Source organism: Manacus vitellinus, unplaced genomic scaffold, assembly GCF_001715985.3.
Source record: "Manacus vitellinus isolate BGI_N305 unplaced genomic scaffold, ASM171598v3 scaffold_60_pilon, whole genome shotgun sequence".
Lineage (NCBI taxonomy): Eukaryota > Metazoa > Chordata > Aves > Passeriformes > Pipridae > Manacus > Manacus vitellinus.
The window spans coordinates 3,366,612-3,391,536 of NW_021940687.1; the positions used below are offsets into that span (position 1 = coordinate 3,366,612).

At 45.2% G+C, this 24,925-nt stretch overlaps 1 protein-coding gene and 2 non-coding genes across 9 annotated transcripts; all 3 read right to left on the bottom strand.

Annotated features, from left to right (window-relative positions):
* Nucleotides 1-15: 15 nt before the first annotated feature.
* On the bottom strand, nucleotides 16-23,254 carry ATG16L1 (autophagy related 16 like 1). Of its 7 annotated transcripts, none has more exons than XM_029963679.1 (19): nucleotides 23,202-23,254; nucleotides 22,031-22,124; nucleotides 19,709-19,820; nucleotides 18,186-18,259; nucleotides 17,745-17,996; nucleotides 16,791-16,856; nucleotides 14,485-14,574; nucleotides 13,693-13,749; nucleotides 13,446-13,493; nucleotides 12,648-12,750; nucleotides 10,515-10,620; nucleotides 10,323-10,393; nucleotides 8,724-8,795; nucleotides 6,693-6,813; nucleotides 5,758-5,863; nucleotides 5,115-5,264; nucleotides 4,800-4,847; nucleotides 4,340-4,441; nucleotides 16-240 (listed from the first exon to the last, which is right to left on the bottom strand). In XM_029963679.1, the coding sequence occupies exons 2-19, from the start codon at nucleotides 22,051-22,053 to the stop codon at nucleotides 177-179; spliced, it is 1,665 nt and encodes a 554-aa protein (XP_029819539.1). In that variant the 5' UTR covers nucleotides 22,054-22,124; nucleotides 23,202-23,254; the 3' UTR covers nucleotides 16-176. The 7 variants fall into 7 exon arrangements, with proteins under 7 accessions (XP_029819539.1, XP_025751921.2, XP_029819538.1 ...); XM_025896136.2 differs by lacking the exon at nucleotides 16-240 and adding an exon at nucleotides 2,432-3,943 and having other exon boundaries at nucleotides 14,485-14,571; nucleotides 23,202-23,252; XM_029963678.1 differs by lacking the exon at nucleotides 16-240 and adding an exon at nucleotides 2,432-3,943 and having other exon boundaries at nucleotides 23,202-23,252.
* LOC112841302 lies at nucleotides 9,663-9,925 on the bottom strand. The gene has a single exon (XR_003212912.1).
* Nucleotides 12,167-12,436, bottom strand: LOC112841303. Its single transcript, XR_003212913.1, has one exon.
* Nucleotides 23,255-24,925: the final 1,671 nt, after the last annotated feature.

Genomic DNA, 24,925 nt, shown 5'->3' on the forward strand with positions numbered 1-24,925 from the left:
TCCAAGAGCAAATATTGTACTTGGGCTAAGGGTCAACTGGGAAGTGGTTAAGTCAGCAACATAAGGCATTACCTAAGGACACTCAGACAGTCAGGGAAGAGGTCTACAGCGTCCTACTCACATGCTTTGTAAACACTGCACACTTACATAGCACAGGACAGTTACCAAAAGCAGCTTTATTTACTCTCATGCTCCATCTCCTCCTCCCTGGGGTTCCAAGACTTCCAGCCTGGTAAGGAGCTGAACGGACAAAAGCCATTTATGAGAAAAGGAGTTTAGAAAAGACTAAAATGCCATTTTGATGGACCATCAAACACTGAGAACAATGCGTTATTCTCACAATCACTAAGCAATGATCTATTACTGTTTCACCAACATCCCACTGGCATGTGATGCAAAACACTGTTGCTGGCTAGTACACCCCCCTCCCTTAATTTACTTAGAGAGGTACATCATCTAGGATTTAAGAAACAGATATTTCAATTACCTTTAGCTTTTCTGTTCATAAATCTTCCAAGAGTAGCTTTACCCCCCACCAGTGAATTTGGCCTTGATATTTTGCTCTACAGTATGTGTAATTTTTGGCTTGCAAGCTGCAGGAACAGCTGTAGCTTTCCTCTGGCTGCATGTGTTCCTTTGATTCCAGGGATCACATGATATCCTCTCAACTTGCCAGCCCAAGAGCCCCTCCAGCTCAGGCAACCTTGCAGTCACAAATCAGGCTTGCTTTTCGCAAACCATCACCGACATCTGCCTGAATACAGTGGCCAAGTTACACAAATTATTTCCAAAAAACCAACCACAGAACCAGTGTTCCTCAGCTCTTTCAGAGTTTTCCAAATTCCAACAACATTTTATTAACTGGAGGTGGATTATTTGGAGAGCTTAATCACTACCCTGTCTATTCAACTCTAGCAAACACAAACCAGCCAGGCTTAAACCACAGAAATTTACATGTGCCAGTGTTGCAGAAGGAAAGCCAGGTCCTGACTGTGGGAAGTAGGGAAGAAACTCCAGAAATTAGCTCAACAAATTAACAACTTCTCTTCAGTCACACTTTGCAAAAGCAAAAGGGAGAGTGCTGAGTTTGTACAAGTTTGTGCTGCAGCCACTGCAGGGTCATTAGTCCTCCAGGGGAGGATGAGCATTCCTGTTGGTACATGTGCCATTGCAAACATTCTCAGAGGACCTTGGAAACAGCTCCTCCATAACCCTTCGATCCAGGGAAAGATGCCCAGCCCACCCCCAAAACCACTTGAAGGGCAGCTCCACCTTTAGAAATGAAACTGCAACAACCCCTTCCGCACCACAGGTCCCTTCCTTGGCTCTTCCTCCCTTTCAGGCTGAAGCAGAACAGGAGGCAATGGAAGTAATCAAAATATAGGGGGAAAAAAAGCTAAAATTGCTCACTAGAATTTCCTGCATACCTTGCTGCTAAGGAACTTAATCTAAAATGCTTAAGGTCTTAGCTAGCTGGTCATTACCCTTCAGCATTATTAACCTGCTTCATAACAGCATCAAGGGGCCAAATAAAGCCCTTTGTGCAAGATCTGTGTCTATGCTGTAATAAAACACAAGTGTAGCAGCCTAAATTATAAACATCCTAAACCCATTCTGATCCTCCTGAGCAGAGCCTGCAGTTTTGATTACGTTAATCTCCCACTAATCTTTCATCATGCTGACTTGCCATTTAGGGATCTGCTTTTCCACAGTAACCAAGGTCACCCAGACTCGTGGCAGGTGCCTTTCCAAGGACTGCCTGCCACTGCAACAGGCAGAAGAAAAAACACCTTGCCTTTAGAAATGGTTCAGAATACCAACTTTTCATTTTTACTACAGTTCTCACTTCCTTGACCTGGACAGAAGCTTCTTATGACAAAAGGAGGGCGACGAGCAATGGCTCTCAGTTATGAAATGTGCACATCGAAGAGCTGAAGGCTTTGCTTCATTACTCTGAAGTTGGAACCAGAACACCATCTTCAACAGGGGGTTTGGTGTTTTTAAAGAAACATGCAACTCCTATTCCTGGCTTCAAAACTTCACAAGGTAGCAGCTGAAGTCTCACGGCAGGAAAAGCCTTCTATTCTCAGCAGTGTTTGAAATACAGATCCTGATTTCCTCTGTTCAGTAGTTTATCCAAAACATCCAAGAGTACATCAGCCTTTCAAGGACAGAGGCACTTGTTCAGTGTGGCAAGACTTCCTTCAGTCTCAAGGCAGTATTCCTGGGACAGGGCACACCCAGGCTGCACCTGTGGGATGTCCAGTTCCAAGCTTGGAGCATTATCCTCTTTCCCCCTCTAGACCAAATCTCACAATGTGGCTGAACACAAACCCACACTTCACCAGGAAAATGACATTTCAGGTTCCCCTCTGTGCTCATTCCCAATGAGATCTCACCCAGACACACAAATAAATGAATCAGAGCACTGTGGGGTTTTAAAAGCAGAACACAGGTTTATTTACAATCAAGTTCTTATGGGCAGCTGAATAAATAAAAACTTTGCCCCATATACTCTAAGTCCCCTCTGCAGAAAGTGTCTGAACAAAAGGCTGGGTTAGAGGGAGCCTGTCAGAGCAGCTGCCCCCAGCCCAGCCCCTGAGAAGAACACACTTCCTCAGTAAAACACTATCGGGAAAGAAGAAAATAAAGTGCAAATAAAAAGGCAATAAAACGCTGGTGGCTTGTCTTGAGGCCCAGACGATGTGGAAAGGTTTGGCTGGATAAAGATATGCCAGGTAGGTCCCTCCCAGCCCCATCATGGGTTGGGGTGCCAGAACAGGGGCAGAGCCAAGACACCGCTCCGTAACACAGAGGGCTCCAGCGCGAGGGGGAATATTGCACGTGTGCTCGAGAAGGGGCAAATGGCCTGGAACTGCCAGCACCAAAACAAACAATGGATTTGGGATCTGACCCCACTGCTCCCCTGTGTTCTACTGACAGCCGCCAGGACAGGACGGATGAACAGGGAAAGGGACCAAACACGTACATTCTGGGACTGAAGTCACAGTGTGACTACATTCCTCATCACAGCAGCACAACTTCCACAACGAGTTCAACGAGCTGAACTTCTCTCTCCTCACACCCAGAAACCAAACTGCCTGTGGTATAAAAAGATTAAAAATCTTCTATTTTGTGATGCCCAAGCTGTTGAAGGGCATTTCAACACGCGGGTGCAGAAGTCCTGAAGAACAGACCATCACCTCAGGAGCAAGTGAAACTGATACAAGGAGTTCACAGGACAGTGCTGGAGAGCCTGTGCCAGGATCAGAGCAGATCCAAACAGAGCTGGTAAAACTCCAAGGCAGAGTTGCCAGAGCCACAGGAGACTCTCTTTAAAAGCTGTTCCAACACTTCACACTGCCCAGGACCTGTCCACATTTCAGGATCTTCTCACCCCACACCTGAACTTGGCCACGAGAACAGAACACAGGAGACAGGACATGTTTTAAGTCAGCATACACAGTAACTCCTTCCCAACGTTTCCACCTCAGAAGTGCTGTAGATACATTTGTGTGACAGGATATTTGGCACAGCTGTCTGGTGAGGAATCCTGCTAGTATCTTCTGCTCCACTTGGTGCAGAGATACTGCATGTAAAGGCATGACTAAGTAGCATTCTCCATCCAGAACAGCTAATCCCTCGCCGAGTCCAAGTGCCACAGTGCAGTGACGGCCGTAAGAAGTCTGACTCGGGCTCCTTTCTCCATTGCTCTGGAACTTCCCTCTGGAAAGCGAAGCCCATGTGCTTGTCAATATCCCAACTCAGGATGAATCTGGGCTCGGGTGTCCCTCCTGTTCAGCCACGGAGCAGCAGCAGCACCACACAGAGCCGTGCACCCTCCGGCAGTCAGAACTCAGCCCACAGCACAGCCTTGTTGCCCTTGTCCACACTGACCACGTGGGCACCCGCTGGCGACCACGCCACTGCATTGATAGGAGAACTGAAATGGAAGCCAGGGGTGAGTTTACAAGAAAGCTGAATTCCACAACACTGAACACAGGAATGAAATACTATAATACTGTGATCATCAATTAAAAAGCACTTTCTCAGCTCTCAAGAGACTTGGCCTTCTAATAAGCCTGAGAGAGGTACAGTTTCTTCAAAATATATTGAATGTACTTTATTAGAACCATATCTCAGTTTAAGAAGGTAACAATAACAAATCTAACCTAATTCAACCTAGAGAATACTGTCATGAACCCATAAGGAATCTGCATATTAAGAATTCTCACACACCAATGTAAGTTGCAAGGCTGTACAACAATAACTTTGTCATCGCTCAGCGAGATTCACAACCCAGATCCCCACTTTGGATTGCATGTCCCTCCTTCCTCACCTGTGATGCTTTGCAAGCGTCCTCTCCAATTTCCCAGTAAGCACATTCCAAATGTAGAGGGCCCCATCAGCTGAACCAGCAGCCACATAGTTACTGTCAGGGCTACGAGATCAAACAAGGTGCAGAAGGCAAAGAACAAGTCAGCAATTTTCAGCACACATCATCATTCCACCCACAACTTCCTAAGCAAGAAACTTGGCATTAACTACTCTTTTCAGAGTTATGTGTTACCACCTGCCAGCACTAAGAGGTGAAAGCACTCTGAAATCAGAGTGTTTCACGACATTGGATCAACATCTAGAGATAACAGTATCTTGACCAAGAGGAAACACTGGGTGAATCACCAACTCCACCCCAGTTTTCCTGGCTATAAGTGGGGACCAATGCAGCCAAGCATCAGGAATCGCTCACTTTGGCTGCAGAAAGATTTATCAGGCACCTTGCTTATATCTGACCTTACCTGAACACAACTCTCGTCCAGTCAGAGCCACATTTGAATCCCTGGGCACTGAAAAGTTAGAATCAGATAACTGTTAACTAATTTATAAGAAGAGAGACTTTCAGGTTGTTTCTGAAGATCACATTAAGGATTTCTGCATGGTTCAAAATAAACTCCAGCATCTTTGCTGTCAGATTCTAGAGAACTTTGCCACCATGTAGAAAAAGAGTTAGGAGACTGCTCTCTCCATGGTGGTACTGAAAAACACTCCAGTACTGAGGACAATCCACAACCCAGTTCTGAAATTCCCACTGTTCTTGTGAAGAACACGCTCACCTGAACGTCTGCTTGACAGCACTAACCCTCAGGTCGATGATCTTGAGCAGATCATCACGGGAACAGGTCAGAAGCTCTGTTCGCTCCGAGTTCAGGTCCAGAGCTGTGATTCTTCCAAGCAGCTCCAGCTCTTTTACTATGCTTTCAGTCCTAAAGACAGAAAGGGAAAAAAAGGGAAGGGAAAAAGGCAGCAGTGAACCAGGATCCAGAAGCCAAACCACTGTATCAAAACTTTGACTTGTCCCAGTGCGGAAGAAGAGGAGAAAAAGGATTACTTGGTTTACTCTTACGTTTTGTTTCTCTCCCAAGCTAGATCCCACCTTGTGGATAACATTTCCAGATAGATACAACTTTCCTAACAACCCCATCCTAGAACAGCAAATACTGACCAATGCAGAGTATTTACCACCAAGCAGGTTGCCTTTTCAGAAAAGAAATGGCATCCCCTCAAAAAAAATCCAAAATACAAAACACTGAATAGTATAAAAGTAGTAAAAAAAGGTCTCTTTCAATGGCCTTCTGCAACTCCTACAACAGTCTCATTGGCTTCCCAGCTCAGGTAGAAAAATTCCCTAGCTCAGACTAACCTGACAGCAGTCCCATAACCATTCCTACACCATAAGCTCTCCTATGACAGTTTTACCTGATGTCCCAGAAACGGATTTTCTTATCAAAATGTCCACTCATTACACACTGCTCAGTACACACGATGTCATTGCAGCTAGATCCTGCAAACACTGTTTTTATACCTAAAAAGGAGAAACCAATGGTGACACACTTAAATTCACGCTGTACAAACTGAGGAAAACAGAGACAGAAAACAATTACTAACCCCCCTGACACACACAGTGGTCACACACAGCAGTGCCCAAGGAGTGCCACGGGGCAAACTCTGTCTTAGAATAATCCTGATTTAAGTCTTCAGCAACCTCTCTGCCCTTCTTAATCTCCTTTGCTGGGGCTAATATCCCTTTAAATGTGCCTGTGACAGCTGCTTTACTTCTACTTCATATTTAGCCAGCTATAATTTGCTGCTGTTAAACAACATGAAACTGTCTCCTTGACCTCTGTTCATGATCCAGGTATCAAGGTAACCTTGAATCTCAACTGGTCTCTCAAGTGCAAGCAAGTTTAAGAGTCATCAATAGGAAAAAAAGCCAAGGAATCAAGGTTTTTCTCCCAGAGAAAAACCTGGACCTTAGCAATTTCTCCATTTTAGATACTGAAATTTTTGGTACATTTCTATCCACCTCAGGGTTAAAAAACCTGACCTGGCTCCAAGTTTTTAGTGGAAGACTGAAGCACACCCCATCAGACTGGTAAAGAAAGAACCCTCCCAAAACACAGCTGCTAGCAAGTGTAATAGCACTAACAGTGCTTCCTGCACACACAGGATTCCTTATTGCAGGCAACAGGCAGAAAAAGTCCAGTTACTTGAATAACAACAGACGACGGCACGGTTGCTAGTTTTTCCTTTCTTTAGACTAGCCAGGAGATGAAATAATCTATCTGATGCCAGACTCCCATGTCCATTCAGCAGAAGCACATGGATGAAAGACAGAAGTGATGTCTCCTTACAGACTTTGCTGCGGAGGTCCCAGAGCTTGAGGGTCCGGTCGTGACTCCCCGAAACAATGCGCGCATTGTCCAGCAAGAACTTGGCTGACAGGACTTTGCCGCTGTGACCCGTCAGGGTGTGCTGGGGACAAGAGATTTACAGGCTGAAACTGTGTATTTCCACTGGCTTCCATCACAACTTGCATTGTTTGGAGGAATAAACATCTCTTCCAATTAAACACAGGCTAACGCTGAGTAGGAGCAGTAAGTACCACAGAGTCCGTCCTGAAGCCGGGAGACACAGGTCACCTTTGGCTGCAGCTTCTCCTGCTACTCAGGAATCTGCAAAAGCTCCCTTCCTAACCCTCCATTCACCTACACTTCATGGACACATGGCAACTGCAACACAGCCCTGCAGGAGCCAAGAGAAGGGGTTAAACCATGCTGCAAATGGAAATTGTGCCTTCCTGGGTTTATAATGAGCTTCCCTTAAGGACACAACAGGGTATCAAGTCTCGACTGTTGTTACATCTTCAAGCCTAAAAGCTGAGACAACCAGAGATTTCAGAAAAACTCCTTGCAGCAGCTTCTGTAAGTGCAGGGAGAGGTTCTGTGGGGCTGAGAACATGAACCGTGTTCACTTAGAATTGCTCAATATTTACATCCTAAATCATAAAACAGATCATGAACGACTGAAGAGTTATGAAAAACAAGAGAGAAATATTTCTATATCCTTAGATTTTTTTAAATACTATCAAACTACACAAAGCAATCTGGGCTTGGGAAACACAAAAGAAAAACCCTTTAGAATAGAACGGGAACAAAGTTTGGAAAAAAAAAAGCCCTGATACACAACACAGAGTCAAAGATCATCTCAAAAAGACCCCTTTGTCTTAAGAAAGGACACAAACTCCAGCAAGGACTAACTTTCACTCTGCATCTCTCTTCTGCTCTTGCTGCACAGACATTACAGGCAGATATTTGCATTTAAGCAGGGAGTTTGTGGCACAGTTCACTGACTTCAGCTTCACTGCCCCTGGCTCATGTGCAAGCCAAGACAAATCCATACCACACACTCTCAAAACAGAGTGCACTATTTTATCTCAGCAAACAGTGAATGCACTCCAAAAAATTACAGGAATATTACATGAAGCCAGGTGGATGTTTGCAGGCATAACTAACTTTCTGTAGCAAGTAACCTACACTCTGCTAAACTGGTATTCCCTGTAATTCACATTCAACAAAGAGAAGCTGCAAAAGAACTGATATTCTTCCCTTTCCTAACTGAGACCTCACATCTCCACGCTGAGAACTACTCGGTGAATTATCATGCATCTCTTGGTTGTAACAAACATGTGAAATATCAGAAGATTTGGAATATCAAAGTAGCATCTTCCTAAAACAAAAAGTTGAGGAAAAGAGTACATAGGAAATTACAATTAAAAACCCCTGAACTCTTGGAAAGCTGAGCTGAAACTTTTCTTTCGGTCAATCAAAGGTCAAACTTCCTTTAAATTAGAGCCAAGTGGTAGAGAAGAATGTGAGTCAAAAGGAGTTAGGAGGAGAGGAGGAACCTTTCAAAAGACATTGAGAATACAGTCCAGCAGGTTCAGGCTTGCAACCTTGGACAGCAGGCAAAGGACTCCTTTTCAAGAAAGCAGCTCCTGACTTAAACCAAAAGTCCCTCTTTGTCTTCTGCAAACCCTTTTTCAGCAGCCCTCTCCTTGGAGTGAGGCTAAAACATTGAGGTGGCTCTCCATAAACCACAGGAAGCATTTACCCTTCCCCAGAGGGGGGCACAGAAGTGTACTTTATGTGGCAAGGTTTGCAGTGGGGGGACTGCATTGGGAAAATATGCAGGAACTGGGACTTCCTGCAAGGTTGTGCACAGACCAACCCTGCACCTACACAGACCTTCAAGAGATAAAGCACCTGTTAAGGAAAAGAACTACTAAAAGTGCCTGTAAATGCCCAACTTCCAAAATTGCCACATCCCCATTAGGCAGAATGGGAATACAAGACAGAAACACCTCTTTGCTTCACGAGACTCACCCGTAATCGATTGTCATCAACAGTCCAGATTCTGCTGGCAAAGTCATTTGAAGCTGCTAAGAGGTAAGAACCCTGTGAACACAAGTTTCATTTAAAACTCCTTCCACTAGTCAAGATGCAAATTAAACTCAAATATTTCCAATAAATCATTAAAACCATGTTAATGCTATTTTGCCACAGGAAAAAAAAAGAATAAAACCAAAAACACAGTGGCATATGACAATCTGGAAAGTTAGTGTGTTCCTTCCAAAAGGGCTACAGCTTCTGCTTATCACCAAAATGGGAGTGATTTGTAGAATCATGACTACAGGTAAAACAATATACTTATTATAACAATAAGAATTTATAAGAATATACAATTATAACCAGATCAAAAAGGACATTCTCCTTTCCCTTCTGCTGCACTGAGGAAACAGGTTCTAGTTTGCCCTCATCTGTTGTGGAGGCATATTTTTTCTTTACTCTTTTTTTATTTATTTATTTTTTCACCACAGGGAAAAAGCCATGCTTAGACAGGCCTCAGAGCGGAATTAGCCTGATTCTTGCAGTTTTCATTAAAATTCTAATGTTTTAAGCTAAGATTCCAAAAACTAAATCTGTCTGAGGAGAGATAAATTGACTTGTTCATGGCTTTAGGCTCTCACAAGTCATCCATGATGGAGAATGGGCACCACAGAATTCATGCTTGCGCCCCTGTCCACCTCAAAAGACCTTCCTGAATCCTTGTAAGTCCACTAACATCTCACCTCAGGTAGTTCTCACCTCAAATGTGTTCAAGCAAAAATCAGAACTAGCTTCTCCTGCAGATGAACAGCACCAGCACATCTCTAATAAGCTGGTCAGTGCCCACAGGAAGGATCCTTTTGGGTGTCAGTAAAGTTTGGCACACAGAATCATCCCCAAAGGGCAGAAGTTATGTCAGCTTTGTGTTATGGAAGAGGTCTCAGCACAAAAGTCAGATCATGTGTCCAGTTAGAACAATCCAAGACCCCAAACTCCTTGGAGCAGGACTGTAGGATGCTGATCCCAGTCATGTCTCCAATACTCCAGGTGGACATGAACTGAGCACATCTCAAGCTGTCAGCAAACACTCTGCCAGCCACGACATTACTGTGCTGTGACTGGTGAGAAACTGCTGGGAGAAAAGGTCATGGAAGTGCAAGTCTTGGGATAATCAGACCTTTTACTATTCATCACAGACCTCAGTAAAACACTTTAAAAATAAACTTCACAGAAATAAAGCCTCAGTGTATTTGCTTTTTTGTACTGTTACACCAGCTTCAGTGGAAAGTTGAAGACTGATTTCTTACTTTAGACAAAGCCAAGTGTATTTTATTGTAATTTTATCATAATAGCCCATAACAGCCAATGTCTGAGCTGCATATCATCTTCTGAATTGTAAAGCAAAGATGAGAATTACAGACTGCAGCTTACCAAATAACGATCTTTTGTACACTTTTAATTATTTGCAGTTACTCTTGGCTTTTCACTCATTTCTTAGGTAACTTTTCAACTAGAATGGAAACTGATAGCAGAGAACAACACAATTCCATTAATTTATTCCCAATCACAAACAGTGGATATTGCACAGATACTCACAGCACTATCAAATTCTATGCTTGTAATCCCAGCATTACTACCAGAGAGGGAACCTTTGGGCTCACACCTATCTGCACAGAGAAAGACGAACAAAAACTTCAGCAACGGATTAGAACAGAAGCTGACACAAAGTGAACCATAATAGGACTTTATTTAGCATCCCACCATACCCCAAAGCAAAAAAAGGTTTACCTCCCAGGACTTCCCAAAGCTTAACCCTCCGGTCCATGCCTCCTGTTGCCAGTAACCGGGAGCCAGGGCTGAACTGCACTGCATTCACCTCCCCGTCGTGTGCATCCTGAGGGGAGGAAAGAACAGCCACCCAAAATGGGATCAGCACAGGCCCAAACCCCACACAGTACAAAGCCACAGAACGAAAAGGTTGCAAAGAATCATAGCTGTGGATCTTTCAGCAGTTTATAGGAAACAAAGCCACAGACAAACTCTGCTACGGCCGGTGGGGTATATGGACAGCAAAAAGGCTGATCCTTATCTGGAGAAAAAAACAAAGGCACATAAAGAACCACACCACAGCAAGGACTCAGCAGGGATAATAAACTGGCAAAAGCCTTACAGTGCTTCCTACGGTGTGGTTTTTAAGTTACACCAGAAAAAAAAAATAAGGAAAGAGAGGAGAGGACAGAAAACAGTAGCAGGTGATATTCTGTAGAAGGAAACTAGCTTTTCATTCCTCCATCTAGAGACAGTCATAGAATATGATCCAAACAGTTCATGCAGCCATGGAACACTCAAGTCAGGTTTGAGTTAGGTAAGTCTGCTAGAAAACAGCCTAACAGATGAACTGCATTCCCTTAGTGCACTGGTGATAATGCTGCCTTACACTGGTGATGAAGTAGTGCCAGCACAGTGTGACAACACCTTCTCCAGAGAACTTGGGCTTAAGCTGTGCTTCCTATCTGCATGTGCAGTGACACCCCTGCTTTCTCACAGCTTAATGTTCTGAATTCTTAACTTTTTAAAACCTATGAAAATTTTGATATTCATTCCTTTTTATTGCCCTGTTAATTTCACAGCTTTAAACTACTTACCCACACAGTATTACTACCACATTATCAATTAATTTGCTGCATTCCTTTTTAAGTCTTTTCAGTAACTGCTCCTTCAAAACCAGCCTTTCTTATATTTTTCTGAAACTTGTTGCTTGAACTTGGTCTGCCAGCTCATATTTAGGGGTCATTACACTTCAAATCTGATCTCCCTGCAGGTGCAGAGGAGCCACTCACAACAAAGCTGGTCAAAGGCCTTGCCTAGAAGCTCTGGCTGAGAAGGATGGCTGAAGTGATTTCCTTTTCTGCCTTCCACTTATCTCTCCAAAGGTGAGCCCAGTCTGCTCCCTGTGTCTGCCACACCTCTGCCACAGAGTCCTTGCATTAATTCCTGGAATGCTGTGCCAGACCAAATGTGTCTTGACATTTTATCTGGGTTCAAACCACAGGAGCTAAAGCCTAACATCTCCTCTGCTGATGGTCCCTTTTCAAGCTCCAGCTGTCACTTAAGTCATGACCCTATTCTCCCTTAAGGTAACACTGCTTCTTCCTCCACCCCACGACTTCTGCTAGGGAGGCTGGTACCAAGGCAGGCAGGAATACACAAGCCTGCACGCTGCAGTGAGCCACGCTGGGTCTATGGATGAAAAACACAAGTCATTTCACACCCATGAAAAACTCACATCCAGCTCTGGAGAGCCCGAGAAAGCTCCAGACACCTGTTCCAACAAGCAGCTGCATTACAAGACAATTTCCTGCAGTACCTTTCATTCAGAAGTCAATGCCCTGCACAGAAATTTAAGTTTCGCCTTGTGAGGCCAAAGAACACATAAAGGAGGTCTCAGCTTGAAAACCTTTGATCATGCACAGCAAATGAAGACACCCCACCACCATGAGCTCCTCTTAACCAGGTCTGTTGGATTACATTTGGTGCCACAACTCCCTTCACTGTGGAGAACTGGCCTGAATTAATCCCAAACTGTCAGCAATCTCTTCCTCAATCACAGCTCTACTATGGCATGACAGAACAGAGACTGTTGGGAGCCAAGGGGGTAATGGAGTGTAATTCCTCTGTGCCCTCAGAAAACTTCTTTGTCATCATCGACCTCAGTAAGACAGACATCAAGCACACTGGCTCTGGGAAACACCTGGGCTAAGACTTACAGGGAATGAACTATGCTACCAAACCAAGAACTCCTTCCTGTTTGGCAGTGCTAATAGAAACAGCTCCAGAACATCAGTTCCCACACCAAGAGGATTCACTACCTCCAAAGACAGTAAAAGGAATGGCAGAGCGGAGAGTTTGTTCTATACTCACAAAGACACAGATGGCAGTAGTGGGCACTCTCACTTCCTTACTGGCACCTGGATGTGGCTCTACGTTATCCTGGGGGGCAGGGAGCAAGGATAAAGAACGCCTCCTGAGATGAAACAAAGTAGAAACACTTTAAAATGAACAAGGAACACTGTTTCTCTTGAGTTCATCCATCTGTACCTGTCACTTAACTACCCTGTACAGCAAGTAAAAAATGGGGGAAGATACTTTTAACTTTTTTTTATCCCATCTTTCAAAAATTACGTTTGTTGTATAACACTACATTCACTTGTGGCTTTAGGTATTTCACAGTTCACCAGATAAGTTACCTGAACTGATTACTGACCTCATTTTGGAGCAGTCCTTACTTTTTTAATAAGAAGAGAAACATGGCAATGACTGCAGCTCCATCATTATGTCTAGGGAGACTCAACACCATTGCAGCACTACATCCCTGGCAGCAAAATGCTCCATTCCACACCTTGGGCTGCTCCATTTAAGCAAAGACCATCTACCTAAAGCAGAGCCTGGCTTAGAAGGACTGGCTCCACTCTGGACACTAAGCACAGAACCCAATGACTTATTTTAAACAACCCTATCAAAGGAGCAAAGTGCAGTGGAAAGTAAGAGCAAACCCCACATACTCTCTCCACAAAGAGGGGCTCATTACTCTCTTACTGTAGACAGTTTCTAGCCAGAGTTATCAACATCTGAAATCTAATCAGGACAATGCAGCTGGGTTCCATGTTACTTCAATGGAGTACATTCACATGCTGGACTAAGCGCGGAGAATGTTTTCACCTGGCAGCATCAGAAGATTGATGTCCCAAAAGGGGAGACTCAGACAGACTGGAGGGAAAGGTCAGAGGTCAGCACACGGCAAGATGGAAGAAACAGGAAGTTGAGGAGAACAAAAAAGAAAAAAAAAAGAAAGGCAGAAGCTAGAAGAAAGGCTGAAAATACTTGCTCGTATTCCCTGTATCACCAAGATTTTGGCGTACATTGAAACCAATATACAAAACAAGGAGGTGAAAGGGTTCTAACCTACCCAAAGATATTAGTGATAGAGTCCAGAAGGCCTCCAGCTGGCTGGGAGAGTCGCTTACTGAAGGAGGGGAGCACAGGTTTAAACCTTGCGAACAGCTTCTCCACATAAAGATCAATACAAACACATTTCATAGCAACACGTCCCTGGAAGGACTCCCTCCCCTGCAGACCCAGCCCAGAGACAGAGAACACCAAAGGCATCAGTGCAAAAGTGACCAGTAACTGCAACTCAGAACATGGCTTGAGAGTCAAGTTTCTGCAACTTCCCTCAACCTCACCCTGTGAATTGCTGGGTTTAGATATGAGTGTGCAAAGTCTGAAGTTTCAAGCAAGTTAATCTGTGAACTCATGTAACTACCTCTTACTTTCCACTCACTGCTATTTCAGAGAAAGAAACAGATGCATTTAATCTAGGTGAAGATTATTTTAGTATTTCAGCTAAACCCAGCTTTTTGCAAAGTCACATTGATATCATGTGTATTAATGAAGGCAAAACACAACAGGCACTGTTATACCCATGTTATTAACTATTTTGTTTTTAAACCTTTAAGATTAAACAGATTTTTTAGGCACTAGTGTAATTTAGTTAAAGCAGCACAGGAAAACCAGCACATCTTAAGCACAGTAACAGAACATAGGACACGAGTTTCCTACTGCTCTGGTGGAAGTACTAAACTGTGTTCCAGCTAAAGGCAACTCAAAACCCTAGGTGACATTCCCAACAGTGTTCCAACTCTCCTATGCCCCCTGTTCTGGCTCAGTGACATGCTCCACAGCCCTGCTGCCCACATACCTGGCCACGCGGCTGACGGCTCGCACCGGAGACGTTTCCTCCGCTGTGTCCGAGGCTTCATCCGCCAGCACTTCGATGTCATCATCCCTGCTGGAGTGAGAGGGAACATCTCATTCCCAACCAGCCACAGCTTCCCATGGAAACCACCCAGCAACAGGCACAACTGACAGGGCGACCCTGCTCCAGGGTCTGTCAGGGTCCATGCCCAACCCACTCCGGGTTTATGCAGCTGCAGTAACACGCAGGTAGGTCCAGACAACACAAAGACCTGGCTGTCACTGCCAGAGAGGTAACACTCAACATACTAAGTCTGAAAACAAACACAGGCAGCAAATGTATTTCAGGTTTTTTCTTTCCAGCTGCCAATTCCTCATCCCTGGTCACAGGGCTGGGTTTCCACAGCCGCTATTTCTACTGCCAGACCTCCTCTGCAGATTCTCCTTACTACAGACATTCCATTTCAGCTTTCGGTGCTACAAACAGCACTGTAACAACCTACCACATTCAGGGGAGGCTTCACCACAGAGTTAATTGTGTTTGCTGGATCAGTTACAGAACAACAGAAACACGAGTTACTGCACCACCAAATACAGGTGATATTGCATCAGCACCTTCTGCTGTTTCAGAACAAGGAGGTGTTAAAAAAAGCACAGGAGTCTGAACTGTCCTCCTTCACCCACACCAAAGACATCCTCATACTTTCTGTACTGTTGTACATACTTCTGTACTGTTGCACTAATGGTGCACCATTAAGTACAAGGGATGTTTTGGTTCATTCCACTGAAGTGCTGCTGTATGACTGAACACAAGTGTGAGGTTCCAACACATGTACCATAAATTAATCCACGTAAATTACTCAGCTAATGCTGAACATTTTCCCCCATTAGTCACCATGGGCTCTGACAACTAGTATTTCTTTCCTTCAAGGATGATTTTTCCTTCACTGCTGATTTTGCAGGACAAACTATTTTTAAACACACTTGACCAACCTAATGCCATTTGACTGAGGAGGAAGTTTAAATTCAGGCTTTAAATAGGAGTAAACCAATTTCCTGCCATCAGGTAACACTCAGCTGCAAAAGAAGTTAAAAGGATGGGACTGTTGCATAGCTGCACTTTCTGTTCTAAGATTTTGGAGGACAGTATACATGAAAAGGCTATGGAAAATATATACTCTGATTTAATGTATCAAGCTGAGATTTCAATAAAACACTATCAAGTTCTGCCAATATTTCTTTTTAAAAATCTAAAGTTTGTGCTATTAAAACTATGTAGCAAAAGAACTTTCCATGTTAACAACATAGTTTTAAGTGAATATAAACACCAGGGCACTCCCCTTGAAATGCTGCAATTTTCCCCTTCAGTAAGCAGCACATTTATACAACACAAACTCTCTCCAATTACAAAATCAAAGAAGAAATCCAAACCATCTGTGAAGCAGTTTGAGTAGTTTACAGAAGCAATTATGCTACAAGCTCTCTCATACTCCCCATCCCAAACTTTCGTGCAGATCCTGTTCCAGAGCAGATACATTGCTCCTGTCATGTGCCAGGACGTGCAGCACAGGACCCAACAGGATTACAGGATGTGAATATAAAGACCCAGACCTCAGGAAAGAGCCTGCACACTGCACTGGAGACTCCCAGCAGTGCCCAGTGACAGTGCAGCAGGTGCTGCTGTCCTGGACTGGGCTTACACCTTATCAGCCACTGCCCACTTCAGTCACCTGCCTGAACACCACCCAGGGGTAAACACAGCAGAGAAAGAACAAGAGACTAGAGAGATTTTTCTTTGGCTTACCAGGTAAAGTAACTCCACATTGATCTACTTTTTCCTCAGACAATAAATCCCTCACAGCATGGAAGTGAGGGGTATATTTTCACCCACGTTGACTCACTCGGTACCTGTTCCTACAGGAAATCCTTGAGCACATTTGTAGTCTAACCCTTTAAAATCCAGGCAACTCCAGAGTAATTGTTTCATGACTTCATTATTTCATGAAGAATTATTTTAAAGACCAAAGGCATCATACAACAAATATTTTTATGCTGAGATGACAACATACACTGACCATATGAACCACTCCTGGGACTTTCAGCCCAAGCATCTATTTTGAGTCCTGACAGAGCTCCTTCTTCTGTAAGTTCAAGCAGGGAGAATTACTGTGCATTTCTGACTTCACATGAAAGTTTAAACACTCCTTTCCCTCACCCAATTTAGAAATAACAAAGATCCCATTTAACATGCATCTGCAGAGACCTGAGGCATGAACTATGAAGGAGACTCTAGAAATCATGACTGCTTACGGTTCAACAGGCAGGGGCTCTTTGGCAGCTTCTGCCAGCTCCTTCTGCAGCCTGGCCTGGCGTCTCCTAAGAAAAAGAACCCAGGGTTATTTAAAAAAAGCACACTCCAAAGGCCACCCTGCACAGTTTTGATGGGCTTCATAAGATTTAAAAAAAAAAAAAAAGTAAAATAAAAATAAAAAATAAAATAAAATAAAATACAGTCCACTGCCCTAATTTTATCCTGATTTTCAAGATACTCAAAGCAGGAGACACAGTTTTCTTACGGTGAATAGCAAAGGACAAGATCACTCCAGTGTGGCAATAAGGCAAAGTGAACCCATGGACCTTTATGACTCATATGGATACAGATTAGTTTGGAGGGCAAAAACTAGCCAAAATAATGATTATGTTAGTAAAGCTAATACAAAACTGCCCATTACTATGAGGCTCACAGTATAGCCCTTACTCTCCAAGTATTGTTAGCTGGGAAGTAAGCTGAAGCAATTCAGAAGAAAAAATATTTTGCAAGAAAAAAACCATACAAACCTATTTTTGCAAGTTATACATAGCTCAGTCTAATGGCAGATGCTCATTTCAGAGGAATGCAAAAAACACTGAAGTTAGTTAAGCCAAAAAAGGATAAAACCAGGAGCAGTACAAGATTCATTATGAATAGAAGTCCAAATATAATACCAGCAAAAAACCCCCAGTTTCTATCTGATTTATAATCTTCAGGCCACAGTTAAATGTTGCTCAAGAAACAAAAGAACATGTTTTATTCATTTAAAAGACAGGAATGTTTTCACAAAGCATCAGTCTGCATTGGCCAGAAGAAGGAACACAAAGTTCTGCACTCTCACTGTGTTGTGCAAGAACAGAGATCTCAGAGATCAAAACTAAATCTGCTTTTATCCTATGCACTCATAACTGAAAAATACACTGAGTTTATCAAACAGAGGTCATGGATCTCACCTGGAATCCTTTTCATTTTCTGCATTTAAACGATTGGCTTCTTGTGCTTTCTCTGCCATCCAACGCGAGACCAGCTCCTGGTTGTCTTCAGTAGTTTTCCTCAGTTTCTCCTCCAAGGCATTGAAGGTGATCTGGAGAGCATCATATTCATCTTTCAGTGTCTGATTAGCTCGCTCAAGATCTTGCAGTTTGCTACGCAATTCCTGGCACTCTGTTTCCAGGTCAGAAATCTTTTGCAAATACTCTGCAATCCTGGAATGGCAACAAAACATACAAAACAATGAGGATGTCCTTTGGGACCCGTGCCATCTTCTCTGTGCTGTTTGCACAATGCCTCACAAAGGCATTTTTAGCCCCTGGCTAGGACTCCTAGAGAACATTATAACTCTAATGAAGAACTCCAACAGAAGTCTGGCCCCAGACAAAACAGTTCCTACTCACTTGGCTTCGTTCATCTGCATCTCTTTGTCCTTCTGCTGCATTTGGTTGTTCAGATCAATTACAGACTGGGCCAGCTATAGAGAGGAGAAAATCACGTTACAAGTTGCAGGGGTGCCAGCTGGATAACACACCCTGAGCAGCCACCAGTGCACACACGCTGGTGGTCTGTGTATCAATCTAGCTGTGATCCAATTCAAAGTATGAATCACATCTTTAAGGTCTTTTTTCCCCAGCTTCCTATGCAGATCTGTTTACTGTCCTTTATCACATGGGTCATTAAAACAGAGAATCCACTTTCAAAAATGGGTTGTTAAAAAGTTACTGTCCTTCCTCTCTTCCTTCGAAAAGTTTCTTTAATAAAGTCACATCAAACAAAATGCATATTAGGGAGAAATTTTAGTAGTAAAAAAATTAATATAGAAACTAAAAATTGCCAAGTAAGTAAACCAAGTGCTGACAACCAAGAAACAAATCTTCCTGCTTTGGCCAGGACAGCCATTGTAGGAGACATGCAGGTCCTACTGTAAACTCAGGTGTCACCAAGAGCTTTCCCCCAAAGAAAGTTGCTGGTGGAGTGTCTGCAGTGCACAGGCCAACACTACAGAGCTGCAGCTGCCAGATCACAACTCTCCAGTCAGAGCTGGGAGAAAAGTACCTGCCTGGGCAGGTGGCTTTTAGAACACCACCTTGGGGGGAAAGAAGGACTTGTCAGAGCCCTGACTAGTCGGTGCACACCTCCTGTAGAAAGCTGTCTCCTCTTTGGAAAGCTCAGAATTGCTGACACTGGAGCTTTTCCACACCTCCAGTGAAATGTGTTCAGAGGAGCATGACAGCATTTTCCAGGTCATTCACACCTTTACCCTATAGAAGTCTGCAGTACAATTCAGGTACCAGCTTCTGGACTCATTCAGTCCACCACTGTGCTTCTAAAAACCCCAATTCTGCTGATGAAGCCTCCACATCTCCCTGTCAAAAAAATCCTCCAAAAACATAAACTCAAACCCCCTGGCTTTTCCTCTCTTCCAGGCCCAAGTGCCATAGCCACAGAGCTCCTGGGCTGTGACTCAGCACTCCCTTTCCAGTCCAACACCGTGGCTCTTCCAACCTTTGCTTGTGCTCGTTTATTCCGTCCCCTCTCACAGCAGTGGTGCTGCAAAGCAAGACCAGTGAAACCACACATGCCACCTATGCTCTCACTTTTCAGTGCAGAACTAGTGGTCATACACAGCTCTGTGACCCACATCAGTTCCTTCCTCCTCTAGTACAGTTAAAAACCTATTAGTGAAACACAAAATTAAGCACTTAAAAATCATGCTGTGCTGACAATGTAAGCTCTCATCTCCTGGTGTCAGTGTTACAGACCAGCCACCTCTGGTTGATTTTAATCATCAAAAATTGGGGAAGCTTAAAAAGGCCCTACACAAAAGGAGGAAAAAATGATGATTAATAAGCTTGGTAAAATTACAGTCACACCCCCTGAGGGCCACGTAGGGACCACTCAGAGCACAAGAGGACTCTCTGACCTCGCCACGTTTCTTGTGCAGCTCAGTGAGCTCCTCCTGGTGCTTTATCTTCAGCTGTGCCAGTTCCTGCAGCTGAGCATCATTCCACGTGCCATCGTGTCCTGGGCTGCAGCTGGACAGAGAAGAAATGTCACAAACCGGAATCAGTTGTTTCTGTGCCTTTGACAGTCTCAGGACATTGCCTCCCTTGGATTCTCTACACTGCACCAGAGACACAGGTCATTCACAACAAACCAAACCTGGCTCCCACACCACACACCCCTGCACCAACCAAAAGGCCATTACACAGCACTGGAGAGTTACATTTCCCGAGGACTACATTCACCTTTTTGTACATCTGTAAGACAGAATTCAAAATCAAATGGAAGATAACTAGCCTTTGTTTAAATTTGCATGAAGAAAAGCGAGTCTTAAAAGCACACTCTCCAAATGCTGGAACAATTACAAATGTTTTACCCCCTCAATTTGTTCTGGAGGGAGCTGGTGGACCTTGAAGATGCTGGGTATCTGGAGAGGGCATAGAACCAAAATCCAGGGAATCAGGGGTGTAATTCCCAGGCTCTTGGGTTTACAGTCCCAGGTGTGACAAGTCACTTGTCCTTTGTGCTGTCTATGCCCTGACTGCGGGTAAGTTTTGGAGTGGTTACTAATTGTGTTTTACAACACAGTATTACTGTAAGATAATCTTGAATTTCTACACACCAGAACACACATATCACTTCCCCAAAACAACTGTGACCGTAACATTTATCACTCATGTCTCTGAAAGCACAGAGGCAGAAACAGAGAAAAACAGGCTTTTAAAAGGCATATACACACATACACACATCACACACAGACTCTGAGCACATCTGCAGCTATATTTTGAATTACAACTTTTAAAAAATCGTAATTTTAACTTCATTATAGCAGACAAACAGAACAAGGCAATTGCATCCCTTTCTGCAGTCATTTCACGTTGTAACAGTCCAGTGGGAAACAGATAATGCATCCAGAAGCTGAAAGGCCTCACAGTGATATCAGTAACTTAATGCTCTTCTCAAAAAACAACCAACCAACCAATCAACACCTCGCTGAACTAATGCTGCACTAATTGCATTCCTGAAACACTGTGTGCAAACAGACAGGAAGCCAAGTCCTGTGGTAATATCCAACACACCCTATAACTCTGGCCATGCATACCCCTATAGCCAGAATTAGGTACTCTTCCCTTGGCCTTGAGGGAAGTAAAAACATTTTTCCTCAGCTATCTAGAATTAGAAGAGTAATTCTGTTTCACAAAACTGTCATATACTGAGCACAGTATCAGAGTTCAGCTTAGTATTTACTTCAAGGTGCTGTTTCTGTGCTTGTCTTCTCATCCTCATCAACTGCAGCCCCATCTCTTGGAGCAGGTGCTCAACCAGGATCTGATTCTTATAAACTGGAGATGGTTCAAGACAACTGCAGCCATCAGGAAGCTTTTGGGAACTTTCACACAGTTCACTCCAGCCTGCTGGCCAAACACTGACATTTTGCCTGCAAATCCTCCTTCTCTGCTATATTGATTTGGTTTGTACTCCAGTCAGACACACCTGCACAGTTCTGCATTACAGAGCTGTGCTGGTTCCAGGACAAGGGCAAAAAGAACTTCAACAGAGGAAGCAATTCCCATTGAAGTAGGAATTCTGGCCTCCTTAGCCCTGCCTTTTCTTCAGGTACACCAAGGGCAGAACCCAAGAGACTTTCCCTATGGGATGTAGAGGCTGTCCAAAGGACACTGCTTTTCTGTGGAGTCAAACACCAGCAGAATGAGCAGCATGACCTCTGCCTGCAGCACCAGAGTGCTATTCCCAGGTTAGAGAGGACTCCTGCTAAACAGCAGACAGAAGAAACCTTCCTTTTAGCATCTGGTGCTTATTTGGGACTGGCACTTCACAATCATGGTTTTTTTCTATTCTCTCCTTCTATGTAATAACACGGATTGAAAGAAATCAAGACATCGTTTTCTCCCTGCACTGCAATCCAACAATTTCATAATCCTTAGGAATTAAGAGCAGGTAAATATTATAAGCATTACAAGGCAAACAGATCAGAAGCAGCAGCTCCTTCTGGTCCATCTGCACACTGTGAGTTTGTGACAAATCAATTTCTGTCCCAAACTTGGTCAGACTTTTCTGTAAATGTACTGTAACTTCATCACATGCTTAGACACAGTTGTAACTTATTTTTAGTTCAACAGATTTCCCAGTTTGTTGTGTGCCAGATCACTGTGGTGTCCCAGAAGCTGTTTGTGTAAGGTTTAGGTTACAGGGTGCACCACAGAGGAGGAGTTTTACACACCTGATCTCATGTCTGCTCTGCATGTCATATTTTTCTGCTTGAAGCTTATCAGCCAGCACTGCATGAAGGTCTGACTTCTCCAGCAGCTTGTTATCTGCAAGAGCAAAAAGTGCAATTAAGAAGATAACCAGAAAGCAAATCCAGATTCCCACCTTCTCCCACCAGCTATGATCTAGTCTCTTTAATTACTGTGACACAACCAAATGCTATGGGAGCCTCCACCACATTAGTGTGCTCTCTCTCCTCTTTGATCTCAGCAGGTTAAGGCACTACCCACCTATAACCCCAAGAATTCCTCCTTAGTCCAGATGCTGTGTGGGACTGGTGTAAGAAAGCTTAACAGACAGAGAGAGAGACTGCTCAAGTGCATTGCTATCTGATAGAACAGGAAGAGTTCGAAGTTCAGGCTCTTTACAGCCCCTCGGAGGACAGCAAAAAGAAGAGCCCTGCAGAGCCCCGCTCAGCCCCAGCTCCAGCCCCGTGTGACCGCTCCGGACAGGGCCGGGCAGGGGAGCCCCGCACAGACAGTGCCGGCCCCCGAGCAGCTCCCGGTTGTACAAAGGCCCGTGAGCACGGTCAATAGCACTATTGTTCCCAGCTCCACAAGCATCTGGGCAGGAATCGGGCAGACAATTCACACATTCAATCACTGTCCGCACCACAAAGCGCCTCGTCCTCTGAGGGAACTGAGAGAAACGACTACTCATTTTCCCCGATAAAGCAGAACCCCGACTTTTCCCAGCTGCCACAAACACGTCCCAGCGGCACAGCGAGGCCCCGGGCCCTGAGCCCCCCCGGTTCTCCCGCTTTCGAGGAGGGGCAACCCCAGAATCCCAGAACGGCTCGGGCTGGAAGGGCCCACGGCGGTCACCTGGTCCCCCCTCCCTGCTCCGGCAGGGCCATCCCAGAGCACGTGGCACGGGATTGTATCCAGAGCGTTCTGGAATATCCCCACTGAGGAGACTCCACACCCTCCCTGTGCAGCCCGTTCAGAGCTCGGCCACTGCACAGCAAGGAAGTTCTTCCTCATGTCCAGGTGGAGCTTCCTGAGCATCAGTTCCCGCCCGTTCATCTTGTGCCATTGCTGGGCCCCCCGGGCAGAGCCTGGTCCATGCTCTGCCCCGTCCCCGCAGGCACTGACGGCACGGACGGGTGCAGGAGCAGCGCTTACACTGGACGATGATCTCCTCGAAGGCCTGGCCGCTGCAGCCGTCCCGCCGCCGCCGGGCAGCTCCGCCGCGATGTGCGCTCGAGGGGGGGACCCGGCGGCGCGGCAGCCCCGATGCATGCTCGGCGGGCCGGGGGGGCGGCGTGGGAGGAGCCCTGAGAGCCCCTCAGAAGCTCCCAACAGCCCGGCACAAGCGCTCGGAGAGCTTCAAGCGCCCCTCGGATCCTCACGGCCGGGCCGGACCCGCCAACCGCCCGCGCCGCGTCAGGGGCCCTCACGCTCCTTAACAAAAAAAAAGCGGCGCGCACGCGACGGCTGCCCCGGCGCTGCTGAGCCCCCGCTCTCCTCCCCAGCCGGCCCGCGCCGTTCACCGCGCTCACCTGTCCCCGCACCGGGGCAAAAGGCGGTGGGAAAATGGCGTTGCCCCGCGGGGGCGGAGACGGGGCGGCTCAGGAGAACGGGCGGGCACCTTTCTGAGGAGAGGGGGCCTCGGGCCGGCCATTTTGTGTCCTTCCCGCCAGCGCATCCGTGCGCTGCCGCCATCTTGAGTGTGTCCAACTCCGCCTCTCCCCCGAGCCGCCATCTTGAGAGGACCGTGGCCGCCCCCGCGGCGCATGCGCAGTCCCGCACACAAACACAGGCCCTGAAGCCGATCCTAAGGCTGTCCCAAACGCTCGCTGTTCGGCCCTCGGGTCATCCCAAACACTCCCTGTTCGGCCCTAAGGCTGCCCCAAACACTCCCTGTTCGACCCTAAGGCCATCCCAAACACTCACTGTTTGGCCCTAAAGCCATCCCTGTTCGGATGCCCTGCACGGCAGAGCAGCACGAGTGACACTAACGCTTGGCTGAGTGGCCGCCCCTGTGGCACCAAGGAGGCCCCTGTGGCACCAAGGCCATCCTGCCTCACCAGCCACCGTCACACCTCAGCCTTCAAGAAGGGTTGTGGTGAAATGAACTCTAGTTTGGGGCTTTTTAGGTAAAATTATTATCTATTTAATTATTATAAACTGCCCTGCAGCCCTCGCTCCACTACGGCATACTGTTCAGCCTCACAAAGACACCACACGTTTGCTGGCAAATGTAAAAAAAAAATCTGTAACAGCTTGTTTCATTGCTTTATTTTTAACTGCTCAACTTCTGAAGTAACGCATTAGGTAACTATATTATTGTAATTGAATTTGAAACTGGACAAGATTCATAACACTTTTGTCTTGGACTACCTAAATTGCTCTGGTTTTCTTTTGAGTAAATGAATGAGGATGTAATTATAACACCGTAACAGCATAAAATAGATTATTCACTAGATTATTAGACTGGAGGAGAGTGTGCTGCTGTCTGAGTTAATGCTCAGCTCTGTCTTTCCAAGTACACAATGCGTGAGGTTCTGTGTGTTCTCTCTGAAAATAATAGTAAGCACACAGCCTATTTTATTCTGCTTGTACATCATAAAATCAGATGTTTAAAAACCTAAAACTACTTGTAACTGTAATCTTAAATCCTAATTCTATACATATAGTTACTGAACTGAAGTGCTGAGAGAAGTTCATCCTGTCAGATCTTCTCTACCTCTTAATCCTCTGCAGAGAAAGAGGAAAGCAGACATGAGGCAGGACAAAAAAGGGAGAAGGCAGAGACACAGAAAGACAGGGCTCAGACTCAGTGACTCCTCTCCTGAGGCTTTTACCTTAGCCTTAATATATAATCAGCCCCAATGTCCCTCACTGCC

Excerpts from the sequence above, each read along its gene's own strand:
- ATG16L1 (XM_029963678.1), bottom strand. The coding sequence starts at position 22,053 with ATGCAGAGCAGACATGAGATCAG. Across the intron at positions 12,751-13,445 it reads CAATCTTCTGATGCTGCCAG|GAGGCGTTCTTTATCCTTGC; the intron begins GTGAAAACATTC and ends GTTTCATCTCAG. Across the intron at positions 10,621-12,647 it reads CTACTGCCATCTGTGTCTTT|GATGCACACGACGGGGAGGT; the intron begins GTGAGTATAGAA and ends TCCTCCCCTCAG.